This window comes from Stegodyphus dumicola, chromosome 4 (genome assembly GCF_044657685.1).
Source record: "Stegodyphus dumicola isolate Sdum_Otavi_A_Nest chromosome 4, ASM4465768v1".
Taxonomy (NCBI): Eukaryota; Metazoa; Arthropoda; class Arachnida; order Araneae; family Eresidae; genus Stegodyphus; species Stegodyphus dumicola.
Genome location: NC_140771.1, coordinates 30670415 through 30696506, shown reverse-complemented (window position 1 = coordinate 30696506; position 26092 = coordinate 30670415). Strand labels below are relative to the sequence as shown.

General features: G+C 35.1%; 1 protein-coding gene across 3 annotated transcripts in view; it reads right to left on the bottom strand.

Moving 5' to 3' along the window:
- Cln7 (CLN7/MFS domain-containing 8) overlaps positions 1–26092 on the bottom strand; it is a 72187-nt gene that overhangs the window by 25530 nt on the left and 20565 nt on the right. For all 3 annotated transcript variants that reach the window (XM_085814670.1, XM_035372079.2, XM_035372078.2), the window contains exons 4-5: positions 25707–25906; positions 15031–15676 (exon numbers count right to left, since the gene is read on the bottom strand). In XM_085814670.1, coding sequence (XP_085670796.1) covers positions 15031–15676; positions 25707–25906 — 846 coding nt within the window. The remainder of the gene's footprint in view (positions 1–15030; positions 15677–25706; positions 25907–26092) is intronic.

Genomic DNA, 26092 nt, shown 5'->3' with positions numbered 1-26092 from the left:
ATTAATAACAGTTTAACTTATTTGAAAATAAATGCTTTATTATTTTTTGTAATAAAATACAAAATAATTAAATAACTTCCCTAAAAAAATCTAGTGAAAAGTCTGGTAGTATGATACAATTCATATTCATTTCCAATACACTGTGTTAATGATTAAGCATAATCAATTTTTTATAATCAATTCTATTTTAATTTTTGCTCTTTCTGAATAAATATTGTTATTGATTTTCTATTTATTTTAGCTGTTTTTAGTAGAATTATAATTAAAATTGTTTTATATCCCTGTGCAATGTAGCACGAGACATATTTCAAGAGACAGCTACACCGGAAAAGTAAAAATAAAAGAGCATGCGCATTCAATGTTTAATAAATAGATATCTCGTAATTTATATTTAAATTGAATAAATGTAATAATTCTACCCTTTTGCTTTCCAGAAATCTCGCAAAAACAGATATTACCAGAACTTTCTTGCAAGCGATTCAAATGCTTTAAAAAGCTGGAGAGACACATCTCAGCTCATTTGTTGTTTACTTAGCTACTGTAATTTGTTGATAGGATTAGCTTTCTCTGCACTGTGGATTGCATTCTATTTAATGTTTTAGCATTTAAAATATAAAACAACTGTGTGACATTGTACAATGTTGTATGAATATCTTTGAGAAAAAATTCAGCATTTTTGTTATATTTCTTGTGATACAAATAAATTTTATTAACTTTATATCGGACTTGTGCATTTAATCTGTTACGGACCCGTATGCATGCAACACTTTTTGGTGTCAGGAGTGGGGTTGAATGCCAAACACAAGAGCGATGGAAGAACAATGAAGATAGCTTGTCGCTGCTTTTGCTGCATTCCAAGAAAAGATGGAAGCTCGCCATGGATTGTTTAAAGAAGAGATTAAAGCGAGAGAAGATCCATTAACGAAGAGATGAAATGCTCAAGAAAAGATGGAAGAATCCATTAAAGAAGATATGAGAATCATTCAAGGAAAGATTGAAGAAAACCAAGAGGAAATAAAAAATAAAATTACCTGCATAACAGAACACAAATCAAGGCTATGGAAGGGAGAATAAACGCTGTTGAAAACAGAGTTGGACAAATTGAAGAAAGAGCTTCTTCTGTAAAAGAACAAATAGAAGGAAGAGTTTCTGCTGTCTAACAACAAATCGAACAACAAATTGGTGAGGATTTCTGGAATCCTCAAAGAAGTTGATACCTTGAAGAAATTCGTAGTGATGGCAAGGAGCAATGCAGATGGTTTAAAATTTTTACCGATGCCTGCTCGTCCCTCTCTGAAGCTATCTACATATGATGGGAAGACCTCTTGGCAATTGTATAAGACACAATTTTCAATAGTGGTGGAAGCAAACGGATGGGATTCCCAAGCTAAGGCCTGTTATCTCACCACTTCTCTGAGAGCATATACAGAGGATATCCTTCAAACTCTTCCAGAAAACCAAAGGCTAGATTTCAAAGCTCTATCCGGCACATTGGAGCTGCACTTTGGGGAGAAATGTTTGAGAGACTACAGCAGGCTTCAATTAAAATCCCATCAACAGAAGCCCACCCAAACACTCCAGGAGCTCGCCATGGATGTTGAAAGGTTGGCTCATCTCACCTTTTCAGAGTGCCCAACAAAAACAAGAGAAGTCCTGTTCCTGCAATACTTCATTGACAGTATACAAGATCCTGAAATACAGAATAACGGATGTCAAGGACTTAAAAAGCGCTCTAGTGTATGCCATGAAAGTCAAGGTAGCTCAGCAAGTGACTCGTAGAGACTGCCACCCAATCAGAGCTGCTCAAGTTCACAAAACAGTGGATCAAGTTATGGCTCGTTTCGATGATTTATACAGGCAAGTCAAAGCTTTGATACAGAATAGGAGTGAGAAGAAATTGACTCTAAAGTGCTGGAAATGTGGTACTGAAAACCATGTTTGAAAGAACAGCAGAACACAGTAGAGCATGGAAAATATGACAGACGATTTAAACAGGGAGGTCAATGCTTTGAGATGGAATAAGAGTGAAAAAAACCAAAGTTCTGGAACTGCAGTGCTGAAGGCCAAGTACAGAGGAATTGCAGAAGACCCCAGGACATGGAAAATAGGACTAATCCACAGCAAGGACACTGATCTCAAGGACTTAAAAAAGTGTTCTGGTGTATGCCTCAACTGGATTTACTCCAAGGACTGGTAAAATATTTTGGTACGTTCTCACAGACCGGTAAGTTTAATAATTCGACCCATTGGCACAATTTTTTCACATAAATTGTATTGTAATGTAGGTGCTGTTGTAATATCGGTTGTCGGACAATGACACTTTTGATTTTGGGCAGATAGCTGGATATTTCGTGGACTGGCAAATATATCTTGCAGACCCTTCCCGGTCTGCGGACCGGCGATTGAGAAACACTGGTGTATGCCCTGAAATTTGAGGCAGCCCAGCAAGCAACTAGCAGAGATCGACACCGAATCAGAGCTGTTCAAGTCCATGAGCAGTGGATCAAGTGCTGGCTCATTTAGATGATTTAACAAGAATCAATGCTTTGATATAGGAAAGGAGTGAGAAGAGCGACTCTAAAGTGTTGGAAATGCGGTGCTGAGGGCCACGTATGAAGAAACTGCAGTACACTCTAGAGCACAGAAAATAAAACAGATGATTTGAAAAGACAGCTCAATACCTTGAGACAGAATAGTGAGTGACAAGAAACCATCCCTAAAGTGCTGGAACTGCAGTGGTGAAGGCCACGAACGAACGAACTGCAGAACACACCAGGGCATGGAAAATAAGACCATTTCCCAGCAACTACACAGGAAACAAATTAATAGCCATATCACAGAGAGGAATTTGAATGATAATGAGAAGCCCCATTTTAAAGCACTACAGATTTCTGCAGTGAGTGGTGGAAATAATGGACTCTTCCAATCATGGAACATGTCAATGGAGTTCCCTGCAATATGGTGATCGATACAGGAGTGAATGTTACCATCATTCGGAAAGATTTAGCTCAACAATTTAAAGCTGAACTCATTTGGATGGCATCCTGTGTTACCTTCCAGACTGTGACTGGTGATAAAATTGACATGGATGAGAGTTAAACATAAAACATCACGTTTGGAAGTGCCGCCTACTATCACACGGCATATGTGGCAGATATTACAAATGCTTTTATATTGGGCCTGGACTTCCTAAGGAAAAACAATTTTCCCTTGGACTTTAAAAATAACGAACTGCATTCAGCCTCTGAGGACATAATTATCCATTGTCAGAAGGGATCCTTTCATGGAAATGTCAAGACCCTGTCTGAGCTTGCCCGGAAAACTGTCGATATTGTTCCAGGGCCAAAGCAAAATACAAACTGCTTAAACCGGTCACGCGACAAATTACAACATCAACATCAGCTGATCGAGACCCATGGAGTGATGATGAAGCCAGGAAAGACCAGCTGGGAGATTGCGACATAAAACCCATAACCGACTTAATGGAGTCCTCAAACCGAAAACCTACCTGGCAGGACATTTTGATCTATAGTCTGATGACAAAACAATACTGGGCTCTCTGAGACTCGCTCCACATTCGGAACATTGTCTTGTACCGGAAATTCGAATCGGATGATGGAAAGACTTTCTGATGGCCGCTGATACTTCCAAGATCCCGGATGTCCTCACAGAACTATATATAGCAGCCCTACAGGAGGTCACTTAAAAATAATGAAGATCTTGCAGATAGTTTGAAAACATTTCTACTGGAGTAATGCAAAGGATGATGTGAAAAAGTGGTGCCTATCTTGCAACACCTGTCCAGATCGAAAAGGACCGAAGAAATGCAGCTGAGGCAAGTTGCAATGTTACAATGTAGGAGCCCCTCTTGAATGTATCACCTTTGACATCTTGAGATCTCTGACACAAACTGCTGAGGGCAACAAATACATCCTCGTTGTCATTGATTACTTCGCCAAGTGGCCTGAAGCATATCCTATTCCTGATCAAGAGGCTGTCACAGTAGCAGAGATAATGATATAGCACTGGATTTCCAGGCTTGGAGTGCCTCTTCAACTACATTCTGATCAGGGAAGGAATTTTACCTCAGCTGTAATTAAAGAACTCTGCAAGCTACTTGGCATTGACAAAACCCAAACAACACATTTACATCCTCAGTCGAATGGCATAGTAGAGAGGTTTTAATCACACCATCCTTAATGACCTCTCATTGGTGGTTTCCAAGAACGAACAGGACTGGGACAAGAAGTTATTGTTTTTACTGGCTTACAGCAGTGCTGTCTACGATACTACCGGCCATTCCCTATCTCAGATGCTCTTTGGGTGTGACCTTTGTCTGCCTTGTGATCTCTTGTTTAGTCACCCTCTGGATGAGCCTTCATCACCTGAGGAATGCATCCAAGATCTCCAGGCCCGGTTTCAAGTGATACACAATTTTGCACAAGAGCGAGTCAAATTGACGACAGAGAAGATGAAGCCCTTTTACAACACAAGAGCTACTGGACATCGATGCAACGAAGGAGACAGGGTGTGGTTGTTGAATCCGACTTGATGGAAAGGATTCTGTTGGAAACTACAGTCACCTTGGAATGGTCCATACACAGTCCTAAACAGGCTGAACGACATCACGGTTCAGATCCATATGTCTTCGAACTCTAAACCTAAAGTCATTCATTACGACAGGTTAGCCATAGTACGTAGTGTATATAATGTAAATAGCATAAGACCAGGAAACAACGGCAGCCACCGGATGAGCTATGAGGGACGGGAAAGCAATATAAAGAAACCCCAGTCTAACGCCCAGAGAGCCATCTCATAGCAAGTCTTCTAAGGAATAAATGTCCAGCCTACCAAGCTTCAGAAGTGCTAAAGAAAACTCAGCATCGCCGACTGTGCGATCAAAGGAGGGAAGGTCCAGCAGAAAGTTCAACAAAACGGAAACCAGGGATTGAACTACCAGACACCCCAGCTTTGCAGGAAAAAGCTAAGGTTCCGGAAAACAGCAAGGAAGAGGAAGCTCAACGAAGAACCCGAAAATCAGCGGTGTCAACAACTGAGGGTTTGAGAGATAGAGGCTTATCCAACATGGAACTAATTTCTGAAGAAACTTATGGAAGGTATCAATGATACAAAAGATAAGTTCAATTTTGTTTTTACCTTAATTTCAGTTTTATTTTATATCTAAAAGGACTAGTTGCTAAATTCATGTAAGTTTTACCTCAAGTGAGGTTATTTTAGTTCAGTTAATGAGCAAAACGGCTCAGAAGTTAAATTGTACTTTTCTGTGTTTACATCAGTGTAATCATGAAATAAGAAGGCAATTTAGTTCAAAAGACTGCTATCAGGAAATACGAGTGCATGTGTTCAAAGAATTTCAAAGCAACTTGTAAATTCAAAGCAACTCGTGAATCTCAATGTAAAGTGCAAGCTCAATTCTGTTGTAAATAATTATTCAATATATTTTATTTTATTGATAAAAGTATTCACAAATATATGTTTGGTTACTTGCTTAGTTACAAGAATTTAGTTTTATTGTATGAATGAAATGTAATTGCCAATTGAGAAACTTAAAAGTAAATTTAGTGTGCATGAGTAAGTTAGGCTTTCCAGCCAAATCATGGTCTCTTTAGCCCATTAGGCGCAGCTTTGTAAACAGGGAGTCCTTGAGGTCTCGTGTGTTAAATTCTAATAACCCGTAGACTGTGGTTAGTTGGTAGTGTCTGTAAACACGCTTACGAAAGACACTGTTTTCACTTCTACATTCCACTTCCTCTGGACAGCACTGAAGGAAGAGATTTAATTGTGGAATAAGCGTGTAGCATGAAAGTACAAACGAAAATTAATGAAAAGATGTGAAAGTTTTCATCATGTTTTCTAGAACTTTTGCTAATCTTTTTCCTTCCACATTTTCTGGAAGGATGTAAGCAACTGAAATTTTGTACTTGCCAAGAAGAAAAACAAGATCTTGTAAATTTTGAATTTTTAGTTACTCAAAAATCTAATCTGATTGTAAGAGGTGGGCTCTTGTAAAATTACGTAGTTTAGATCATTAGAATTTAAGCACTGAACGAGGTCATTAAGGACCTCTTTTTCATGTACTTAAATTTTGGCAGAGAAAGATGTGAGGTTTATCTATTTATTTTTAACTAATAATTCATTTTAAGTTGAAAAGCCTTTCCTATTTACTCTCTTTTTACCCACGCTTTTCATTACAGAATGTAAATTAGATAACGAGAATTTATTAAAAAATGAAGCACTATTTAAGCAAGAGTTTTGGTAGTTAGTTTTTAGAACGTGTCTGTCTATTCCAGGCCACGTTGTGCTGTGATTATTTGTGACTTGCGTTAGTGGCGTTGATGTGTTCTTGCCTTTATACTTGCCTCGCCAGTTACTTTAGATGAGAGCTCTTCCTGCATGTTAAAGTATTCTGTGAGCCTTTAAGCTAACCTACATGTCTTGAAATAGTAATTTGTTATGTATTTCTATTAAACCAGAAATGTTGGCTTCTTGTAACCCAAGTTGGGTCATTTGTTAATTTCATGATTTAATAAAGGGTTGAATACACCCTTCTTCTGATCTAAGTTTAGTTTTACAAGGCTTGAAGATAACTCTTCAAAAGACCTTTTAAAGTTTATGCTACCAAAGAGCCATAGACTTTATAAATTTAAGAACTTTATTATTAAAATAACATTTTAAATTGATATTAAATTACTATTACTATCTCAAAGCATTACATACATTAGACAGAAGAACTCATAACTGTAGATAGTCTTAATTATGTAACCTCTTTAATAATGCCGTTAGTTATGCAATGAGTACTTTAGAACGAACTTCGAACGAATAAATATAGATTGAAGCACTGCATGCAAGTGCAAGTAAAAGTCAAAAACTAGAATAAATTTTTATGGCTAGATCCAAACAAGTATAACACTGGGATCATTCAAAGAGCTAAGCTTTGTTATGGCCTGAGTTTAAACACTTAGTAAATATGTAAATTAATAATATTCAAATCTGCAATATTTTAGAAATCAAAAGCTCTTCCTTATTAAAATATTTGACAATGTTTTGTTTTTAAACTAAATTATTTTTTCAAAATTTATGTTCGGTCACCTTTTTCAAAAACTTCATTGCGTTGCCTTAGATTATTTTAATATAGCAAAGCACATAAGAGTGATAAGTCTAAGAGAAGAGATGATTTCATCGAAAGACTTTTTAAGGTAAACCGGTTTGCATTAACATTATATATAGGAAAACTACAAGAAAGGGTACTATTCCGTTTCGAGGGCCGTAAAAAAATTGCAGCGAAAATGTATATGTGAGAGCATCAAATCTAGCAAACACGCGCATTTAACAGCGTGCCAAATCTAGCGTACGTGCTGATTTCAGATTTCGCAAGCTTATATAGTTCTATATTTCTTAAGACGCCATTTAAATACTAGCTTAATTTTTAAATCCTTTTTTGATATCCTATGGATTTAACAATTTGGGAAATGCTCATGATGAAAACTCTGTGATACAATTTCGGATAAAGTGCAGAATCCCCCACTGCCTGACACGTTTTTAACAATTTCACATACTCGGTATCCATGTACACATCGACTTATTTTCACGTTAAAAAAATCTCAGAATTGCACAAAAATGGCACTGCGCACACCCTTGACTTTATCTATGTACACATCAACCTATTGTCACTTAAAAAGTAAAAGAAAATTGACAAAAATCCAACTGTTTTTTATTCTTGTAAAAAGCGGCAAACAAATAAGTGGGCGATTCTGCACTTTACCGAAAATGTTTTCAAAGAAAAGGCATCATTCATTATAGAAAATTATGTTTGAACAACTAACAAGATGACATTATGCTTTAGCGATAACTCGGTAGCGAAATATTATATGAAATTAACCTTTCATCTAAATTAAAACATCAATATTAGATAGTTATTTACTATTATACTTCCTTTCTTGCGTTAGGGTTGCCGCAATTACTTTTGGCAGCATTGGCATCAACAATAGTTTGGCGATTTTTTACGGCCCTCGAAACCGAATAGTACCCAAAAATGCAACCAGCCCGTTCACCTAAAATTGAACAAGGCAAATATCAGTACTCAGCAGCATATAACCAATCAGTCATTGGTGGGGCCCAATTAAATTTGGAAGCAGGTTATTAGACTCTTCATTTACTATTTGATTTGCTTAATGTATTACCTTTACAATGTTATATTCTCAGGTACAAAAAAGCAGAGTTAAAGCTTTGTTAATGCTTTACAATGTGACTCCATAAAAATGCAAACGACCCCAAAAAACTATTTTGTGACTCCAATCAGAGCATCAATCTTTAGTTATATTCCATCATTTTAGATTTGTACCCACCTCGCAATCCCACTATAAATTTCCATGACCCACAGTTTGACTATCATTAAGCCATAGTGCAAATGAATGCTTAATTATATTTGCTTTATTGTATTCCTTTAGTGTTCTTGGAATCTAAGCCAGAGATGAGATAATAATTTATCTGCATTGGAAGAAAATGAAACAGGAGTTCAAAGTTTTAGATTTGTGACATTAGTTTCATCTTATAATGCAAGTTGTCAAAACAAGTCTAGAATTTTAAACATTTCGCTGAGTAGTTGATAAAGATATCTGAGAATTATGCACATGAGTTTTAATCTTAAAACTATGCTGTCCAAAATTATTATTACAAATGCATATTGTACTATTATGCATTTTCCTACCTGTCAATAAGCACAGTGTCAAAACAAAAGCTGTTTCTGCTTTAAAATAAGTTTCTGTAGTCAGTGATCCCACATGTTCTCCAGATTTGTCTTCTTGCAATTATTTTTGCCTCTCCAAAACTAATTTTGCCTCTCCAAGGAAAGATTTTTTGGGATCTAGAAGAGATAAATAGGTGACATCTACTCTTACAGCCATGCCAAAAATAGAACTCTACAAGCTCTCTCATTAGTTAGAAGACTAGTCTAATCTCTCAGAAGTTTATTGAGATTTGCGAATTAAAGCTTGCTTTAAATAACATAATGGTTGATAAGAACAACTACATAAGAGAGATGCGTGCCAATTCCTTATGTTATCTGGTCTTAACACTGAAATCAACGAATGAAACAAAATTGTAAAAATTCATGAAAACTTATTCATAAAAAGGAACAAAAACTGCAGGTCATGTTCTTTCCTCAAATAAGTTTTTGGAGAATTTTATTGTGAAACTGAACAATGTTCCTCATTTCTGTTCCAATCATTCCATTTTGTCTAGACAAAGGCATGCAGAAAGAAAAAAAGCCAAAATGTGTTAACATAGCATTGAAAATACATTGCATGGTTTTAATAGAAAAGAACTCAGCTGAATTACCGAGCCAATCATACTTTCATTATTTCTATGTCATAAAGTAAGCTTAGTTACTGCTTATTCATATGACTAATGCCATTGCTGGACTTTTCCTGATGTTCTCCATTCTACAAAGTTTAGCACTAATAACATTTTGCAGCTAGCACATTCTATTACAATTTCCTTATAAACTTTTTTCTTCCAAAAGGCATATTAACATTATCAAATACCAACAAATTACAAACAAACTTCATTTTTTAAACATTGCTCAGTAAGCATAAAATTGCTTCTAAAGAGTATAAGACAAGCTGTGATTGGTGAGGCAGTTGGGCCTATTATTTTTATTTCTTATACAGTTAGCAAAAGAATGCAAGGGCTGTCTACTTATTGTGAATATGCATTACATTTTTGTAATTGCTAATAGATTAGTTTTACAAACAGTTTTGTTACAATACAGTCATATAAATATACAAATTTCATAAATTTATTCTTTTTCCATTATTAGAATTACATATTATAACAGTGATTGTAATTAATATATTATTATGGATTTAGTATTTAAATAGCTAATGTTAGTTGAGTTATAAATAAAATTGTTTTATTCCCCATGCAGAGCAGCGTGTGATGAATATTAAAAGAAAGCTAAGCCGGAAAATTAAAAATATAAGAGCACATGCACTTAACAATTAATACATAAATATCTCTTTTTGATTTCGAGAAAGTTCCAGAAAATTCTTGCGCACGATTTAAAATCTTATAAAAAAGAGGAAAACCTATTAATTCGATTAGTTAGTTTGTTGTTGTTTTAAGAGTTTGCTTAGAAAACTGCTCTTGTTGACTGTAGTGAATTCGGAGATTAGCTTTCTTCAGCTGTTTTGAATTAAGCTCTCTTGAACGTTTTGAGTAATTAAAAGATAACTACTGTGAGATATTGTAATACTAATCGAATATCTGAGGGAAAATTAAGCATTTTTGTTGTGATCATAATAAATTTTGTTCATTTTTCATCGGACTTGTGCATTCAATTCAAACGAACACGTACGCACGCAACAATTTTTAGTGTCAGAAGTGGGATTTTGAATGCCAATAACTAGAGCAATGGAAGAACAATTCACACAATTGATGATGGCATTTGCTGCATTCCAAGAAAAGATGGAAAGGGCCATCAACTCTGTTAAAGAAGAGATGAAATCGGGTCAGAAAAAGATGGAAGCTGGCCAAGAATCAGTTAAAAAGGAGATAAAGTGTGTTCAAGAAAAAATTGAAACAGGTCAAAAGGAAATCAAAAGAGAAATTACCTGTATAATAGAAAACAAATTTGATTCTATGGAATGAAAAATAGACACTGTTGAAAATAAAGTTGGAGAAATTCAAGAAAGAGTTTCTTCTGTGAAGGAAAAAATATAAGAGAGAGTTTCTGCTGTGGAGCAGCGAATCGAAGGAAGAGTTTCGGCCGTCCAACATCGAATCGAACAACAAATGGAAGAAAAAGTACCTGTCGTCCAAGAACATATCGAACAACCAATTGATGACAGGGTATCTGCAGTTGCCAAAGAAGTTGATAATTTAAATAAATTCGTAGCGATGGCAGGGAGCAATTCAGAAGGCTTTAAATTTCTACCCATGCCTACTCATTGCTTTTTGAAGCTATCTACATATAATGGGAAGACCTCCTGGCAAGTATATAAGATGCAATTTTCTATAGTGGCGAAAGCGAATGGATGGGATTCCCAAGCTAAGGCCAGTCATCTTGCCGCTTCTTTGAGAGCATATGCAGAGAATATCCTTCAAACTCTTCCAGAAAACCAAAGGCTAGATTTCAAAGCTCTGTCCGGCACATTAGAGTTGCAGTTTGCAGAGAAATGTTTGAAAGATTACAGCAGGCTTCAATTAAAATCTCATCAACAGAAGCCTACAAAAACACTTCAGGAGCTCACAACAGATGTTGAAAGGCTGTCCCATCTCATCTTTTCGGAATGCCCGACAGAAACAAGGAAAATCCTGTCCCTGCAATGCTTCATCGACAGCATCTGGGATCCTGAAATACAGAAAGCTCTATGAATAGCGGATGTTAAAGATTTGAAAAGTGCTCTAGTATACGTTATGAAATTCAAGGCAGCCCAGCAAGCCACTCATAGAGATCGCTACAGAGTCAAACCTGTGGGAGTCCACGAGCCAGTGGATCAATTGATGGCTTGTTTAGATGATTTAGCCAGAGAAGTCAATGCTTTGATACGGAGTAGGAGTGAGAACAAAGTGGCTCTAAGGTGTTGGAAATGTGGTATTGTAGGGCACATACGATGGCATTGCAGAAAACCCCAGGGCACGGATAATAAAGCAGATGATTTGATAAGACCAGTGAATGCCTTCAGATGGAATACTGGTGAGAAGAAACCAAACCTAAAGTGTTGGAACTGCAGTATTGAAGGCCACATACGAAGGAACTGCAGAACATCCCAGAGCACGGAAAATAAGAGAAGCTGGTTAAACAGACTATTAAATGCCATGGGACAGAAAAGGATTGACAAGAAACTAAAGTGCTGGAACTGTGGAGCTGAAGGTCATGTACAAAAGAATTGCAGAACACCCCCCCCCAGAGTACGAAAATTGAGACCATTTCTCAGCAATGACGCAGGAAACAAATTAATGACCACATCAAGGAACGGAGGTGGCCAGATAATGAAAAACCTTGTTTTAAAGCACTCAAGATTTCTACAATAACGGACTGTCCATCAATGGGCATAGCGTTGGAGTTCCTCGCAATATGATCATTGACACAGGCCATCATTAGGAAAGATTTAGCTTATCAGTTTAAAGATAAACTTATTTGTACGCCATTCTGTGTTACCCTTCAGACTGCATCTGGTGATAAGATCGACATAGCTGGGAACTTAAATGTGAACATCACGTTTGAAAGTGCCGCCTACTATCACACAGCATACGTGGTGGAAATTACAGATCCATGCATACTTGGACTGGATTTTTTAAGGAAATAAAATTTTTCCTTACACTTCAAAAACAACAAACAAACAAAAAATCTGAGGACATGACTATCCATCGTCAGAAGGGATCCTCATCTGGAAACAATGACGTCCATCTCAGAAAGCTGCTGAAATCTTACTAGGGTCAGAGAAAAACATCAGACTACTGGCTATTCTCCATCACAGATGCTCTTCGGTCGAGACCTTCGTCACCCTTATGACCGCCTGTTTGGTCGCCCTACAGATGTGCCTTCATCGCCTGAGAAATACACCCAAGATGTCCAGGCCCTGTTTGAAGTGACGTACAACTTTGCACGAGAGCAAGTTAATTTGGCGATGGAGAAAGTGAAGACAGATACGACACGAGAGCTACTGGACACAGATTCAAAGAAGGAGACAAGGTGTGGTTGTGGAACCCAATTCGAAGAAAAGAAGTCAGACCTAAATTACAGTCACCTTGGGATGGTCTGCACACAGTCCTAAACAGGCTGAATGACGTCGTAGTTCGGATCTGTAAGTCTTCGAACTCTAAAGTCGTTCATTACGACAGATTAGCTCATTACTATAGCCATAGTACGTAGTGTAAATAATTGTAAATTGTGTAAGACCATGGTCCTTTTTGTTTCTAAATGTGTATTTGATTTGTATTAAGTATTTTATAGTATTTGATTTGTTTGTGTTTATTATTGCATTTATGCCTTACTTGTAACTTTGGCTTTCTGTCCAGGAATTTTACTGCACGGAACATGCAGTCCTTGGGAAGGGGGCAGTATCACGGATTTCATATTTAAATAGCTAATGTTAGTTAAATTATAAATAAAATTGTTTTATTCCCTGTGCAGTGCAGCGTGTGACGAATATTAAAAGAAAGCTAAGCTGGAAAATTAAAAATACAAGTTTTGGTGTATAAATCCATTTTGCGTCCCATCATTACATACGCCTATCCTGTCTGGGGGTATATTTGTGGTATTAAAAATTCAACAGATGCAGAATGTCACCCTAAGACAAATGGCAAACTGCCAGTGGTTCATAAGAAATGAGGCAATTCATAAAGAACTAAAGGTTTACATAAATATCTCTTTTTGATTTCGAGAAAGTTCCAGAAAATTCTCGCGCATAAAATCTCATAAAAAAGAGGAAAACCTCTCAATTTGATTAGTTAGTTAGTTTGCTGTTGTTTTAAGAGTTTGTGTAGAAAATTGCTCTTGTTGACTGTAGTGTATTCGGAGATTAGCTTTCTTTAGCTGTTTTGAATTAAGCTCTCTTGAATGTTTGAGTAGTTAAAAGATAACTACTGTAAGATATTGTAATACTAATCAAATATCTGAGGAAAACTAAGCATTTTTGTTGTGATAATTATAAATTTTGTTCATTTTTCATCGGACTTTTGCATTCAATTCAAATGAACCCGTACGCACACAACAATATATTATTTAATACATATATTATGTACTAAATTTAATAAATTGGTAAACATTAATAATAAATAAAAATATTTTTATTGGTTTCTGATATTTCTCAGCAGTGTAAAAATTATTTACTGATGGTAGAAAACTAGCTCTGGTTTGGAGATAATTTCAAAAGAAATTCAATGCCTTTTACAATATTGGTATTTATTTATTTATAACAAACATAATAAAAATTTCAAACATTAATAAATCTTTCAGTAAAAGTATATTTTAGGGTACCTCTTGGCGAAACTTGGCGATTTTTGGCGGTACATGGACACTGAGTTTTTGTTATTCTTTGACTTATTATTTTGGCTTGCATACCGCCGATTTTTTAGCCAAAAATTGCCGTTACACAAAGCCGAAATAACAAGACAAAGAATTGTGCACTCCCTTCACTTTATCCATGTACACATCGATATATTTTCTCTTAAAAAGTCAAAGAAGCACCCAATTCTACAATACATTCAAACAAAAAATACCTAATCTCAATAAACTATATTTTAAACAAAACAATAAAATAACATAAAAAAGGAAAAACATGTTATACATTTAAGCACTACAAAAAGCAAATATCCACTTACCCTATTTAGAAATTCCTTTATTTTTGTCTTTTTTAGTCTGCGGCACACAAAATTCCTTAATAAACTTCCTAAAATTATCTGAACTCGAATCCATATATGGACATCACCACATCTGAACTTTTCTTCCTACAAACCCATTCAAATCCATCTAAACAGTTTTTACGTTCAACTAGACGCACATCGTTCCTACATACAAAACACTAATAATGGCTACTAAGTAAACCTTTATTTACACACCAGTCAATTAACGCTCTTTTCCCCTTTCGTTCCAAATCATACAGAAACTTCAAATTAATCTTACTACATTCAGCCATTCTAACATCTAAACAATAAAACCACCACAAAAGTGCTTACAAAACATCCCATGATTCAAAATTTTCCAGAATCATGCACCTGATTACTTCACAATAGGGTTTCCATAGCATTCAACTACTCAGGCTATCATAAATGAAACAACAACTTGGCAATAAATGAAACAACAATTTTGCCATAATACAAGGGGTACCTTAAAGTCTACTCTAACCAATCTTTCTATTAAAATAATTTAATTACTAAACCATTTTGAATGTTTATCTGATTTCATATATTTCAAATTATTTCCATAGTTAAGGTATTTTTAGAACAAATACAAATAAAATAAATACTACTTGTATGTTATTCCACAATAAAATTAAATTCACTTACCCTGTTTTATATGCCCTAACAGACTAGTTCTTTCATTGGGAACAGATGGACGTCTAGATGAAAATGGTGTGCTAGGATTAGAACTAGATGCTCGAATATCAGGAGAGTCTTGTGTAATTTGAGTACAGTCATTTGGTTGTGCATAATTAGCATAAGAACCTGAAGTACTCTGAATTAACCGCTCAGCAGATTCAATCATTCTATCTGACACACTCTCTGAACGCTCTACTCCCCTCCGCAGCCTGTTAGAAGGTAACTGTCCATAGTACTGAGACAACTTATTAGGATCAATAACAATCTTTTGGCAATTTATTGTCTCTATTTCTTCTTTCTTTAAAGAACTGATACTATCAACATTGTCTTCAAACCATTCTACTCGTAAATTGGGTTGTGATGAACTGGATGCAAGTACTCCAGATGTTACTGATTCCACTGTAGAACTTGAATATGGTGGATAAGAGGATGCAAGGGCAACTTCCAGAGATGAAGAGTTATCGACATCACTATAAGGAAGACTACCAGTTATGATGGAATCATAATTTTCAAAGAGTTTTTCCACATCCTCATTATCCTTCAATACAGTGAGGTTATGATAGGCAAACATAACAACCACTTCAAGGATCAACCAAATAAAAGCCATAAATAGCTGGAAAAAAAGGGGGTGTTAAATAAGAAGAACACAATATATAACACTAATTTAAAAGATAAATTAGAATAATTTTAATTGCTCACACACATGCATATAAGAAAAATTTACAGACTTAAAATAACTCAATTCTAGATTCTTAATTTCTAAAATATAGTTTATATAATCTGTTAATGATTCTTTCCATGGAAGTTATAAGTCTTAAACCAATAATTAATGTAGTTTTTCACAAAATGGATCCAAAGATGATCCTGTATGCCAAAGTTTTGGAAATCATTGTGTGCTTCAAGCACCAGTTGATTTTCCCCAAATCAAGGCTCCTATGCAAGGCCTAAGCCATCAAAGGCTGACCATATCAATATAACAGAGGAGCTGAATGAGAGAATTTCCGGCACACTTTACTGTCCCCCTCTTTTTAGCTACTGTATCTGTATAAAGCACATATGTTTCAAAATATTCTAAGATCTATAAATCGACATCAATCACTTTAAAATGTAACTTTTAATACGTACAATATTTACAGATCATTAATCAAACATGGTGGTTCAGTTGTCAAATAAATCTATATGCTTTCATAATCGAAAATCGAAATCTTTTAAATAGGAACCGAAGTATTCCTAATCAAATAGTGTGCGAAACATCAGCCATCAATCTATCGAGCTGCCGGTGGAGAGTCTATGGAAATTCAGAAGGCACGTCGCATTTACACGTTTACACAAAAAAGGTATGTTATCATCAAATATAATTTGACACTCAGTAAATTTAAACTGTTCTTAATCTAAGCATATGAAACTAAATTAGCAAAATAAACAATTGCATAAAACATATTCAATCATATTCATATTATTAAATCATAAAAAATGTTTTTAAAATTCTAAAGGATATAATAATTGAACTGGTCGTTTTATTATTGTTCCATCAGCAGTTTTTAGTTCACAAGAATGAACTTTATTATCACGACCACGAAAACTGTTTATCACTCTGTCACAGTTCCCCAAAAGTTTGCACTTATTGTTGCCTTCAATTAAAACAAGATTATCAACTTTTAGATCATCATAAACGTTGGGATTTTTTAATTGATGAGCTGTCCGAAGATCCATCAAATATTGTTTTTTCCATTTAGCCCACAATTGCCTAACCAATAAATCTTGATAAATCTTTCTTTTGGTCAGAGAGGACTTGGTAGAGAAATCTTTAACAATGGAATTAAAGTTGATAGGTAATGTAGAATCTTTATTTCCAAAAATCAAAAAATTGACTGGCTTCAGTGGCAACGCTTCCTTGTGGTCATTCACTGATTTTACTAATCTCTCGTAGAAGCCTCCCCACCAAGCCCCTCGTTCTATTAAAAACTTCCAACTGATTCTTTCATTCGACAGAAAATCTTGGAATTTCTCATTCGACAATAGTTTAGAGAAATGTTCGAGTTCCTTTTTTTCCTTTTTAAAAGTTTTTGCATAGTCCGAATAAATTACTTGACAATTGCCTCTCCTAGATGTGAATCTTTTGAATGCCATCAAGAAAGAATCTGTTGAGAGATTCGTTACAAGTTCCAGATGTATGGCTCTGGTGATAGCGCATGTAAATAATGTTACATAGGCCTTTTGACTTCCTTTTTGACTTTGTTTTTTACGTAAATCGGTCCAGCAAAATCGATACCAGACACGTAGAATGGTGGTGTCTCATTGATTCTGTTTTCTGGAAGTTGAGAAGTGGTCTGGTTAGCAGACTTCAACGAATATCTTTTACAAATAAGACACTTGTTTATTATTTTCTTGATAAATTGACGTCTTTTTTCGAATTTCAGCTAAGGTCGTTGCTACTCCTCCATGCATCATTTTAACATGTGCACTTTCTACTATCAAATTCGTTAGCCAGGAGTCTCTTGAAAGAATTGTCAGGTGTTTTTCATCATGTGACAAACTAGAATGTTCTAATCTTCCACCTGCTCTCAGTATTCCGTTTTGGTCTAAAAATGGGTTAAAAGATTATAAGGATGATTTCTTTTCGACTTTATTCACTTTCTTCAGAGACTCAATTTCTTCGGGATAGAAACGTTCTTGTTCAGATCGAATCCAATCATTTTCGGCATCCACTATTTCTTCAGTCGTTATTGGACCTGTCAAATGGTTTGTTTTCCTAATTTTGCTAATGAATTGCTTCATCCAACCATTTATTCTCAACAATTTTCTTAAATTACTATATTTTGAGATGTCTATTACCCTTTCTTCAACTGTCGTGCACACAAATTCATAAATACCATTAATGTTCTTACGGTATTCTAATTCTTCTTCAATGACAGGTTTCTCTTCATTCTGTCGAGGCCACAATTCAGATGACATTCTAAGCCATTCTGGTCCTTGAAACCAGATAGGATTGTTTTTCAACTCGTGAAGTTTAGCTCCTCTCGAACCCAAATCAGCGGGATTACATTTACCGTGGCAATAATGCCAATTTTCTGGGGATGTCAAATTTTGTATTTTCTGAATACGATTTTTAACGAAAAGCTTAAATTTCTTTGCACAGTCTTTTATCCAGAAAAGTGCGATTTTCAAATCAGTCCAGAAAAAACAAGAAAGTTGTAACTTCAAAACTTTAGTGATGCTAGTGCCCAGTTTAGCGGATAAAAGAGCTCCCATTAATTCCAACCTAGGTAAGATGAGCAGTTTTAAAGGCGCTACTCTAGTCTTTGAAGCAACAAAAACCGTAAATATTTGTTCATTCCTAGAAATTATACGCAGATATGCTACTTTACCATACGCCCTTTTGCTAGTGTCAGAAAAACAGTGCAGTTCAATCCTTTCCACATCACTACTTCCGATTGCAGAAAAATAATACCGTGAAATACCGATTTCGTCCAAATTGGAAACTTCTTTGCACCAGGTTTTCCAAACAGAACATAAATTTTCTGGTAGTTCATCATCCCAATCTAAAGCAAGTGTCCAAATTTGCTGCAATAAAATTTTGACTCTAAGTACAAACGGTGATAATAGACCTATAGGATCAAAAATTCGTCCTGTTGCTTGTAGAAGAAAACGTTTAGTATTAACTTGTTTTGATATAAATGTTATCAAATTTTTTACAACAAAGTAAATTATGTCACTTTGATTGTCCCAAGCGACTCCTAACACTTTCAATGGAGGATTTCCAGCTTCCGAAACATGACTAGATTCCTCGGATTCAATACCTTCTCTAATCCATAATTCGAGCAGTTCTTGAGAATTGGTGTGCCATTTATATAGAATCATACTAGCATCTCTAGAAATGTTAACACATTCTAAACTGGTATTGAAAGCATGTTCAACGTTTTGGTGTCCTCCAATGATGTCATCTACATAAATGTGATCATTTAAAAATTCACAACTGGCAGGGTAGGTTTTCTCATATTGTTTCAAATGGTGTTTAATGGTTGCAGCCAGTGAAAACGGACTGCTATTTATGCCAAATAATAAGAAAAGCCTGCTTTATGTCACTTGTAAATGCTACAGGATGAAGCCTGAAGGCCAACAGAAGTTCAAAAATGTCAGGATACAAATTTGGATCAATATGCAAGCAGTCATTTAACGAGATTTCACCAGGTCCATATGAAGACGCGTCGAATACGATACGTAGTTTACTAGTAGTTCGATCACTACGAACAATTTCTCTGTGAGGTAAATAAAATGTGATTTGAGATTCACTATCAACAGTGTCTGGAACTGGTTCAATGATGCTTTGTTCTAAATAATCTAGTAGAACTGTTTGGTACGAATAAAAGAGTTCAGGGTTATTCTGAAATCGCTTTACAAGTTTCTCAAATCGTTTCAGCGCAATCGCTTTATTGTCATGTAACTCATATTTTCTATCAGACTTCCATGGCAGCCTAACCTTGTAACAAGAATTTTTGTATAAAATTTCCGATTCGAATTTTTCCATTATGGTATTGTCTAATGGGTCGGATGTTTCATTCTCAGGTTTTATTCCTAAACTTTCAAGCTCCCAAAATTTCTTTATCTGATCAGATATTATATCTTCCTCAATTAAAGGCTGTGGACGTGTGTGTTGTACCTTTAGTGTAACCTAGCAGAGACCAACCGAATAACGTTTCAGCAGCTATTAAATGTTTGTCTAAACACTTAAGTTTCCCAGTTACTACATCATAATAATGATCAGCTCCTATCAAAAGATTAATTTTTTTCTTTGAAATCCCAAGAATCTGCGAGTTGTAAACCTTCTAACTGTTTGCCTAAAATGTGTCTATCAAGATTAGGAGGTGGTTAATCAGAACTTGAAATTTGTTCAGTTACGAGAGCTTCAACTTCGATTTTCAAATTCGGTGTTTCCTTGTTCTGTAATTTTATCTTAACAACGTCAAATGTTTTTCTAATGGGTGTTTTATTTCCAAACGTAAATACCGAAAGAGTCTCTGTTCGAATAACAGGAAGCTTCAATTTATCCGCGATTTCTTTTCTTAGGAAGGAACGCATACTACCTGATTCCAGTAATTAAAACCGACTGCGTATTCGTTAAAAGTGTTATGCAACACGTTTGAAGCGAAATAGTTTTAATTTTGCTGCGTGAGAATGCTGAAAGAATATGCGAACCTTCTATACTTTTATTTTTTTCATTTCGTTCTTTCTCAGCGCGAAAGCATATTGAACGGTTATGCCGACCTTTGCACTTGTAGCAGACGAGATTGCTTCGACAGTGCTTTATGCGGTGGTTTGATTTCAGGCAAAGGTAACATTTGGCATGTTTACGTAATAAATTTCTCTTCTCATCAACTGTCAGTGATTCACAGTCTTCAGTAACATGTTTGGATGTATTACAAAACAGACAGCAATTAGTAGTTTTGTTTTCTTTAACCGGCGCCAGCAGCTGCTGAGTGGAATGGACGATACTCCCTTTCCCACCCTTCTCTTTATAAACACAGGAAGTGTTTTCTGATTTATGAGTGGAGAGCAAAAGATGGCTTCTCTTGCGACTTTCCAATTCTAAACGAACAAACTGCAATAATTCGTCAACATTAAAAAAAGATGACAAATCAGTTTTACGATTGAATTCTAAAGTTATATCAGACGGCAGAGTTTTCATTATGGCTGGAATCAACATATGACTGTATTTATCCGGTGTGACTTCTAATGATTTCAAGCTGCGTATTTGAGTTTCTATATTGTCACAAATTATGCGAAGTTTTAAAGTGTCACTGGATTTGGTTACTGGGGAGTTTTTGCATGTGTGAGTTTATAATTATATCTTTTCTGCCAAACCTGTTTTTAACTATTTCGACAACTTAATTTTGTTCCGAAATTGTAATTGTGTAATTTTGTTCCGAAATGCAAAAACCTTCTATCACATTTGCAGCGTTGCTGCATAAGTACGATTTTAAATAATTAAATTTTTCGATCTTTGTTAAAGTTTCATTATCGTGGATTGCTACCTTGAAAGAGTTCCAAAAACTTGTCTACTGGGTGTAATCTCCATAGAATTTAGCGATGGTTAACTTTGGCAGACGCGTACATTTATTGCTTTCGATTTTAGAATTGGTTTCCTTAAGAGAGTTTTTATTATCCGAATTTGTTACTTTATTTAATTCTTTCAATTTTTTATTTGCTCTGAATTGCCATAACTGAATTTTCTCATCGTATTCGATACAAGATAGAATTTCTGTTTCAAACTCTTCCGCCTCTGATTTCAAGTCACGCTCTATCTGAGCATCTAACTCACTCAGAGCTTTCGATTTTGTGATTAATTGATCTAAATTTTCTTCTAATGTACTTGTATCAATTTCTTCTTTATTCAACTCCAATTCGATTCTTTTTAGAATCTTGGACACGGTGGTCCTGATAACTTTGCGTTTCGATTTTAATTTAACAATAGACTCTTCTGCCATTGTTACTCTACAAATTAGAAAATTTAGTCTTACCTTTTGCTGACTTCGCACACTTGCAAGGTGCTAAATCCAATTCTTGACGGCCTAATGCACCAGCTGTTTCAAAATATTCTAAGATCTATAAATCAACATCAATCACTTTAAAATGTAACTTTTAATATGTACAATATTTACAGATCATTAATCAAACACGGTGGTTCAGTTGTCAAATAAATCTATATGCTTTCATAATCGAAAATCGAAATCTTTTAAATAGGAACCGAAGTGTTCCTAATCAAATAGTGTGCGAAACATCAGACATCCATCTATCGAGCTGCCGGTGGAGAGTCTATGGAAATTCAGAAGGCACGTCTCGTCGCGTTCACATGCAATGCTAGCGCCATCTATCAATTAATCAAAATAATTTACACAACATATAACAAGTCTTGATGTCTAAAAAGATGCTTACCGACAACTATCCTTTACTAATTTTAAAATTTAACACCATACATTCAAAAAGCATTTACATAGTTAAAAAGAAATATGCGATAAATGGAAATAAAATATTTTTGACATTGTCACATTGCCTCCACACACAGATGCAGAGGTCATCTGCACTGAGGAAAAAACAAGGCACATTACTAAAGATTATCTGCTGCCATTCAGCATGGTTCTATAGGCCATCTAAATTTTGGGATTTGAATCGGCAATATATTAAAAAAAAAAAAAGAAAAGAAAAGAAAAGAAAAAGAAAAAAGAAAAAAAGAAAAAAAAAAAAGAAAAAGAAAAAACTACTGAATATTTTTTTTCCCAGAATTATGAGTTTATTAGAAAGATTGGATATTTTTATTTAAGATGACATCATTAAAGATGACATCTTGAAATGCAACATCATTCAGATGACTGCTGTAGCTGTCTTGACAGTACCCCATCCGATCAACCCAATTTTTTAAAACATTATCGATTGTTTGGGCTCCAATCACATGAATGGCAACTTTGTGTTTCAAGGTATCAATCATCCCTGGGTGGTTAGCATAACACTTATCCTTAAGGGTTACCCACACACACACAAAAATCCAACGGAGTCAAAGTGGTTTTTGGTCCCCGGTATCATTGGGTCATTTTTCTTTGAAAATGAGCAAGGAGCTGCTGTTACCATCAATAGCAAATGTTATCGTGCCATGCTAAACGAATTTTTGTTTCCAAAAATTGAAGAGGATGACATAGGCAACATTTGATTTCAACAGGATAGGGCCACTTGCCACACAGCCAACGTAACCATCGATCTTTTGTGCACTGTTTTTGGAAATCGAATAATCAGCCAAAATACTGATGTCAAATAGCTGCCTCTGAGGTGTGATTTTATCCTGTTGGATTTTTTTCTCGTAGAGAATCCTTAAAGATAAGTGTTACACTAACCACCCAGAGATGACTAATGCCTTGAACCATGAAATATGGAAGTTGCCCTTCACGTGATTGGAGGCCAAACAATTGAAAATGTACTGAAAAATTGGGTCGATCAGATGGGCTACTGTCAAGCCAGCCGTGGCAGTCATTTGAATGATGTGTTTCATTCTTAAATGAAAATGTCCAATCTTTCTAATAAACTCATACTTTTTAAAAAATATTCATTAGTTGTTTTATATATATATGTGTGTGTGTATAGCCAATTCAAATTCCAAAAGTTAGATAACCCACTCTAGATAATGATCTCTTATGGCATCATTACAATCTGTGGTACCATTAAATAATGACCGGAGCAGTTGCTTAATGGTTTGTATGCCTGTAATCCAATGTCATGCATCTGCTAATGGCACCGGCACTCCTAGAAGAGAAAGGAAAGGATTCTGCTCACTGGAGTCAAGGAAAATGGGGAGGTTCGCAAATATCAAAGAACCTTCCCTCATTGCTGTATGTGGTGATCTGCTACAGCTAACAAGTGATGAATGTGTGCCTTCCTGAATCCAATGCCACCAACAACATATGACACTAACAATTGCAGAGCTGATAAGATGTGTAGTATGATCATTTGCTTGATGCAGTCCTATGATGTGATCCTTTTCAGATATGCCTAACTGCCCAAATTGCTACTGAATTCTTCTCAAAGGCACGGAAAAACTTTTTTTTTTTTAAATTTTCTATCGAATATTGGTTAAAATAAAAATAACACACTCCAGGACGACAATTTCGAAATGTGGACTGAAGGGTGACAAACTTGCCTTTGCTGATATCATCTGAACAGATGAGAATGAAATTTGAATCCTTTCCATATCTAACCGTTATTAACTGATATACTTGATATAACTCAAATAGATTGCTTCTTTGTGAGAGCAAACCTTTTTTTCGTTGAGCTTATAATACAGCTGATTTGAAACATCTAGATTCAATAGGACCACACCCGATGCCCCATCCAAAAATTTCTGATAATTGAGTTGTCTCTAAGCCTATTTACTCCAATGCAAGAAAGGGAATTTTTACTTTTTTATTTATTCCATTTTACTTGCAATACAGATTACACAACTAAAAAAATTATATTAATTAAGGAAAATATTGCATTTAATAATCCAAGAAGGGACATGAAATTTTACCTTCAAGAGCAAAAAAGTTGCATCATAGGCCTGAAGGCTTAACATAATACAATGACAGTAACAGACAGCCTTTACATTGCATATTACAGTCAAGTCTTTAATCCGGACATCCATAATCCGGAATGATCTATAATTCGGACCTCAAGGCTACAAACTTTCTGCGCATGCGTAAACGCATAATACCTTCATGCATGCGCATAATACGTTTACGCATGGACATTTAATGTATAACGGATGGTATAAGCTAAGCTAAAATTATCTATTTCAGTTAATGTTGCAGATTGTGTTGTTCCTTAATCTTCTAATTGGATGCGGCATATTATTTTTTGCAGACTGTTAGAGCAATTTTATAAAAGTAAGCTTGAACTTTCGATTATGTCAAAAAGAATTTCCGATTCTGGAGCTGCCGAAGGATCTACAAAACGATAGCATATTTCAATGTCCATCAAACAAAAAGTGTAATTGCTGCAAAAAATGGATAAAGGCATGAACAGAGTAACAGAGAGGTGATTCGTTTCTCTAACCATTCCGAAATCTGTTTATCAATTTCACACTGCTCTGTGGGGATCATTGCGGCATGCAATGAACTGGAAGTTGACCTGTCAGCACTATCCTTATCTTCAGAGCAGATGTTTTTATTTTATTCGGCTTATAATTCCTTACTAAATGTAGTATTTCATCTCGTTGTACTCCGTCTTTGATATGATTTAAATCAAATTCCTTGTCATTATAAATATCATGAATACACATCAAATAGAAATATCATGAATACACATCAAATAGTTTTCTGGTTGCAATTTTCTAATTTCGACAATGTGTAATGTCTGCTTTACGTATGCGTGCGTTGAAAGAAATGTTTAATAAAGTAAACAAATAAATATTAAGCTTTTTTTTTTTGGAAATTTTGATACCCTTTAGATCATAATTGCTCTTTATTTCATAAATTACGGTTTCATATTTTTAATTTTATAATTTCTGCATGACATCTTACCAGATTTAAACTGATGATCTATAATCCGGAAAAACCGATAATCCGGAATTGCCAAAGTCCCGACGAGTCCGGATTAAAGACTTTTGAAGGTATATAATAAAAACCAAACAACTCTGGTACATAACATAATGGTAGCACAAACATCTTTTATTAAGTACAATACTACAAATGTTCATAATGAGATACATTCTAATGACCTCAGAGATCATGTGACTTATGAATAGTTAATGTAGACAAATAATATAGATAACCTCATAGATCATGTGGCTTATGTATAGCTAATATAAACAAACATGGTCATTCTTCTTCTTGTAGAGTATATCTCATTATTAATATACTATAAAATTAAATCCCCTTTGAACTGTGTCAATCAGATATATTATTAAAAAATTCTAAAAAAGGATTTAAAAAATCAGGAAGTGCATTTATTACTTTTAAATCACCAAGTTTGTTAAGGAGTTTCAGACATTACATTTGAAAGAAAAATTAAATATATTAAGCTATGCTCAATTGGAAGTGAATGACTACTTGAGAAGCCATATACAAGATATATGCATTAAACAGATATACTCATTTATCTGATGCAAAATATTCACTTACCCCAGGAGATGTATATTTATTAACTGGGAATGAAAAAAGATGAAAATCCACTTGTGACAGAAAAATATTGAAAGCTGGGCCAATTATGAGACCTAGCTGCCGGGACGCTATAACTATAGAAAGAACTGGAGTTCTTTCTTCCTCTGACGTTGTGCGAGTGATATCGGCTAATACAGCAGCACCCCCACCTGCTCCAGTCCCTAAAAATTAATATAAAATAAAATAATAGATAAACTACTGTATTAATATACTCGCTTCCAAAAGTCAAATTTATAATGCAAATTAGCAATTTACAAATGCATAGATGAAGTTGAGTGGCTAAAAAATTCAATTACTATTCACCATCAAAACATATGCTCATTAATTGGTCACTGAAGACACCGTTC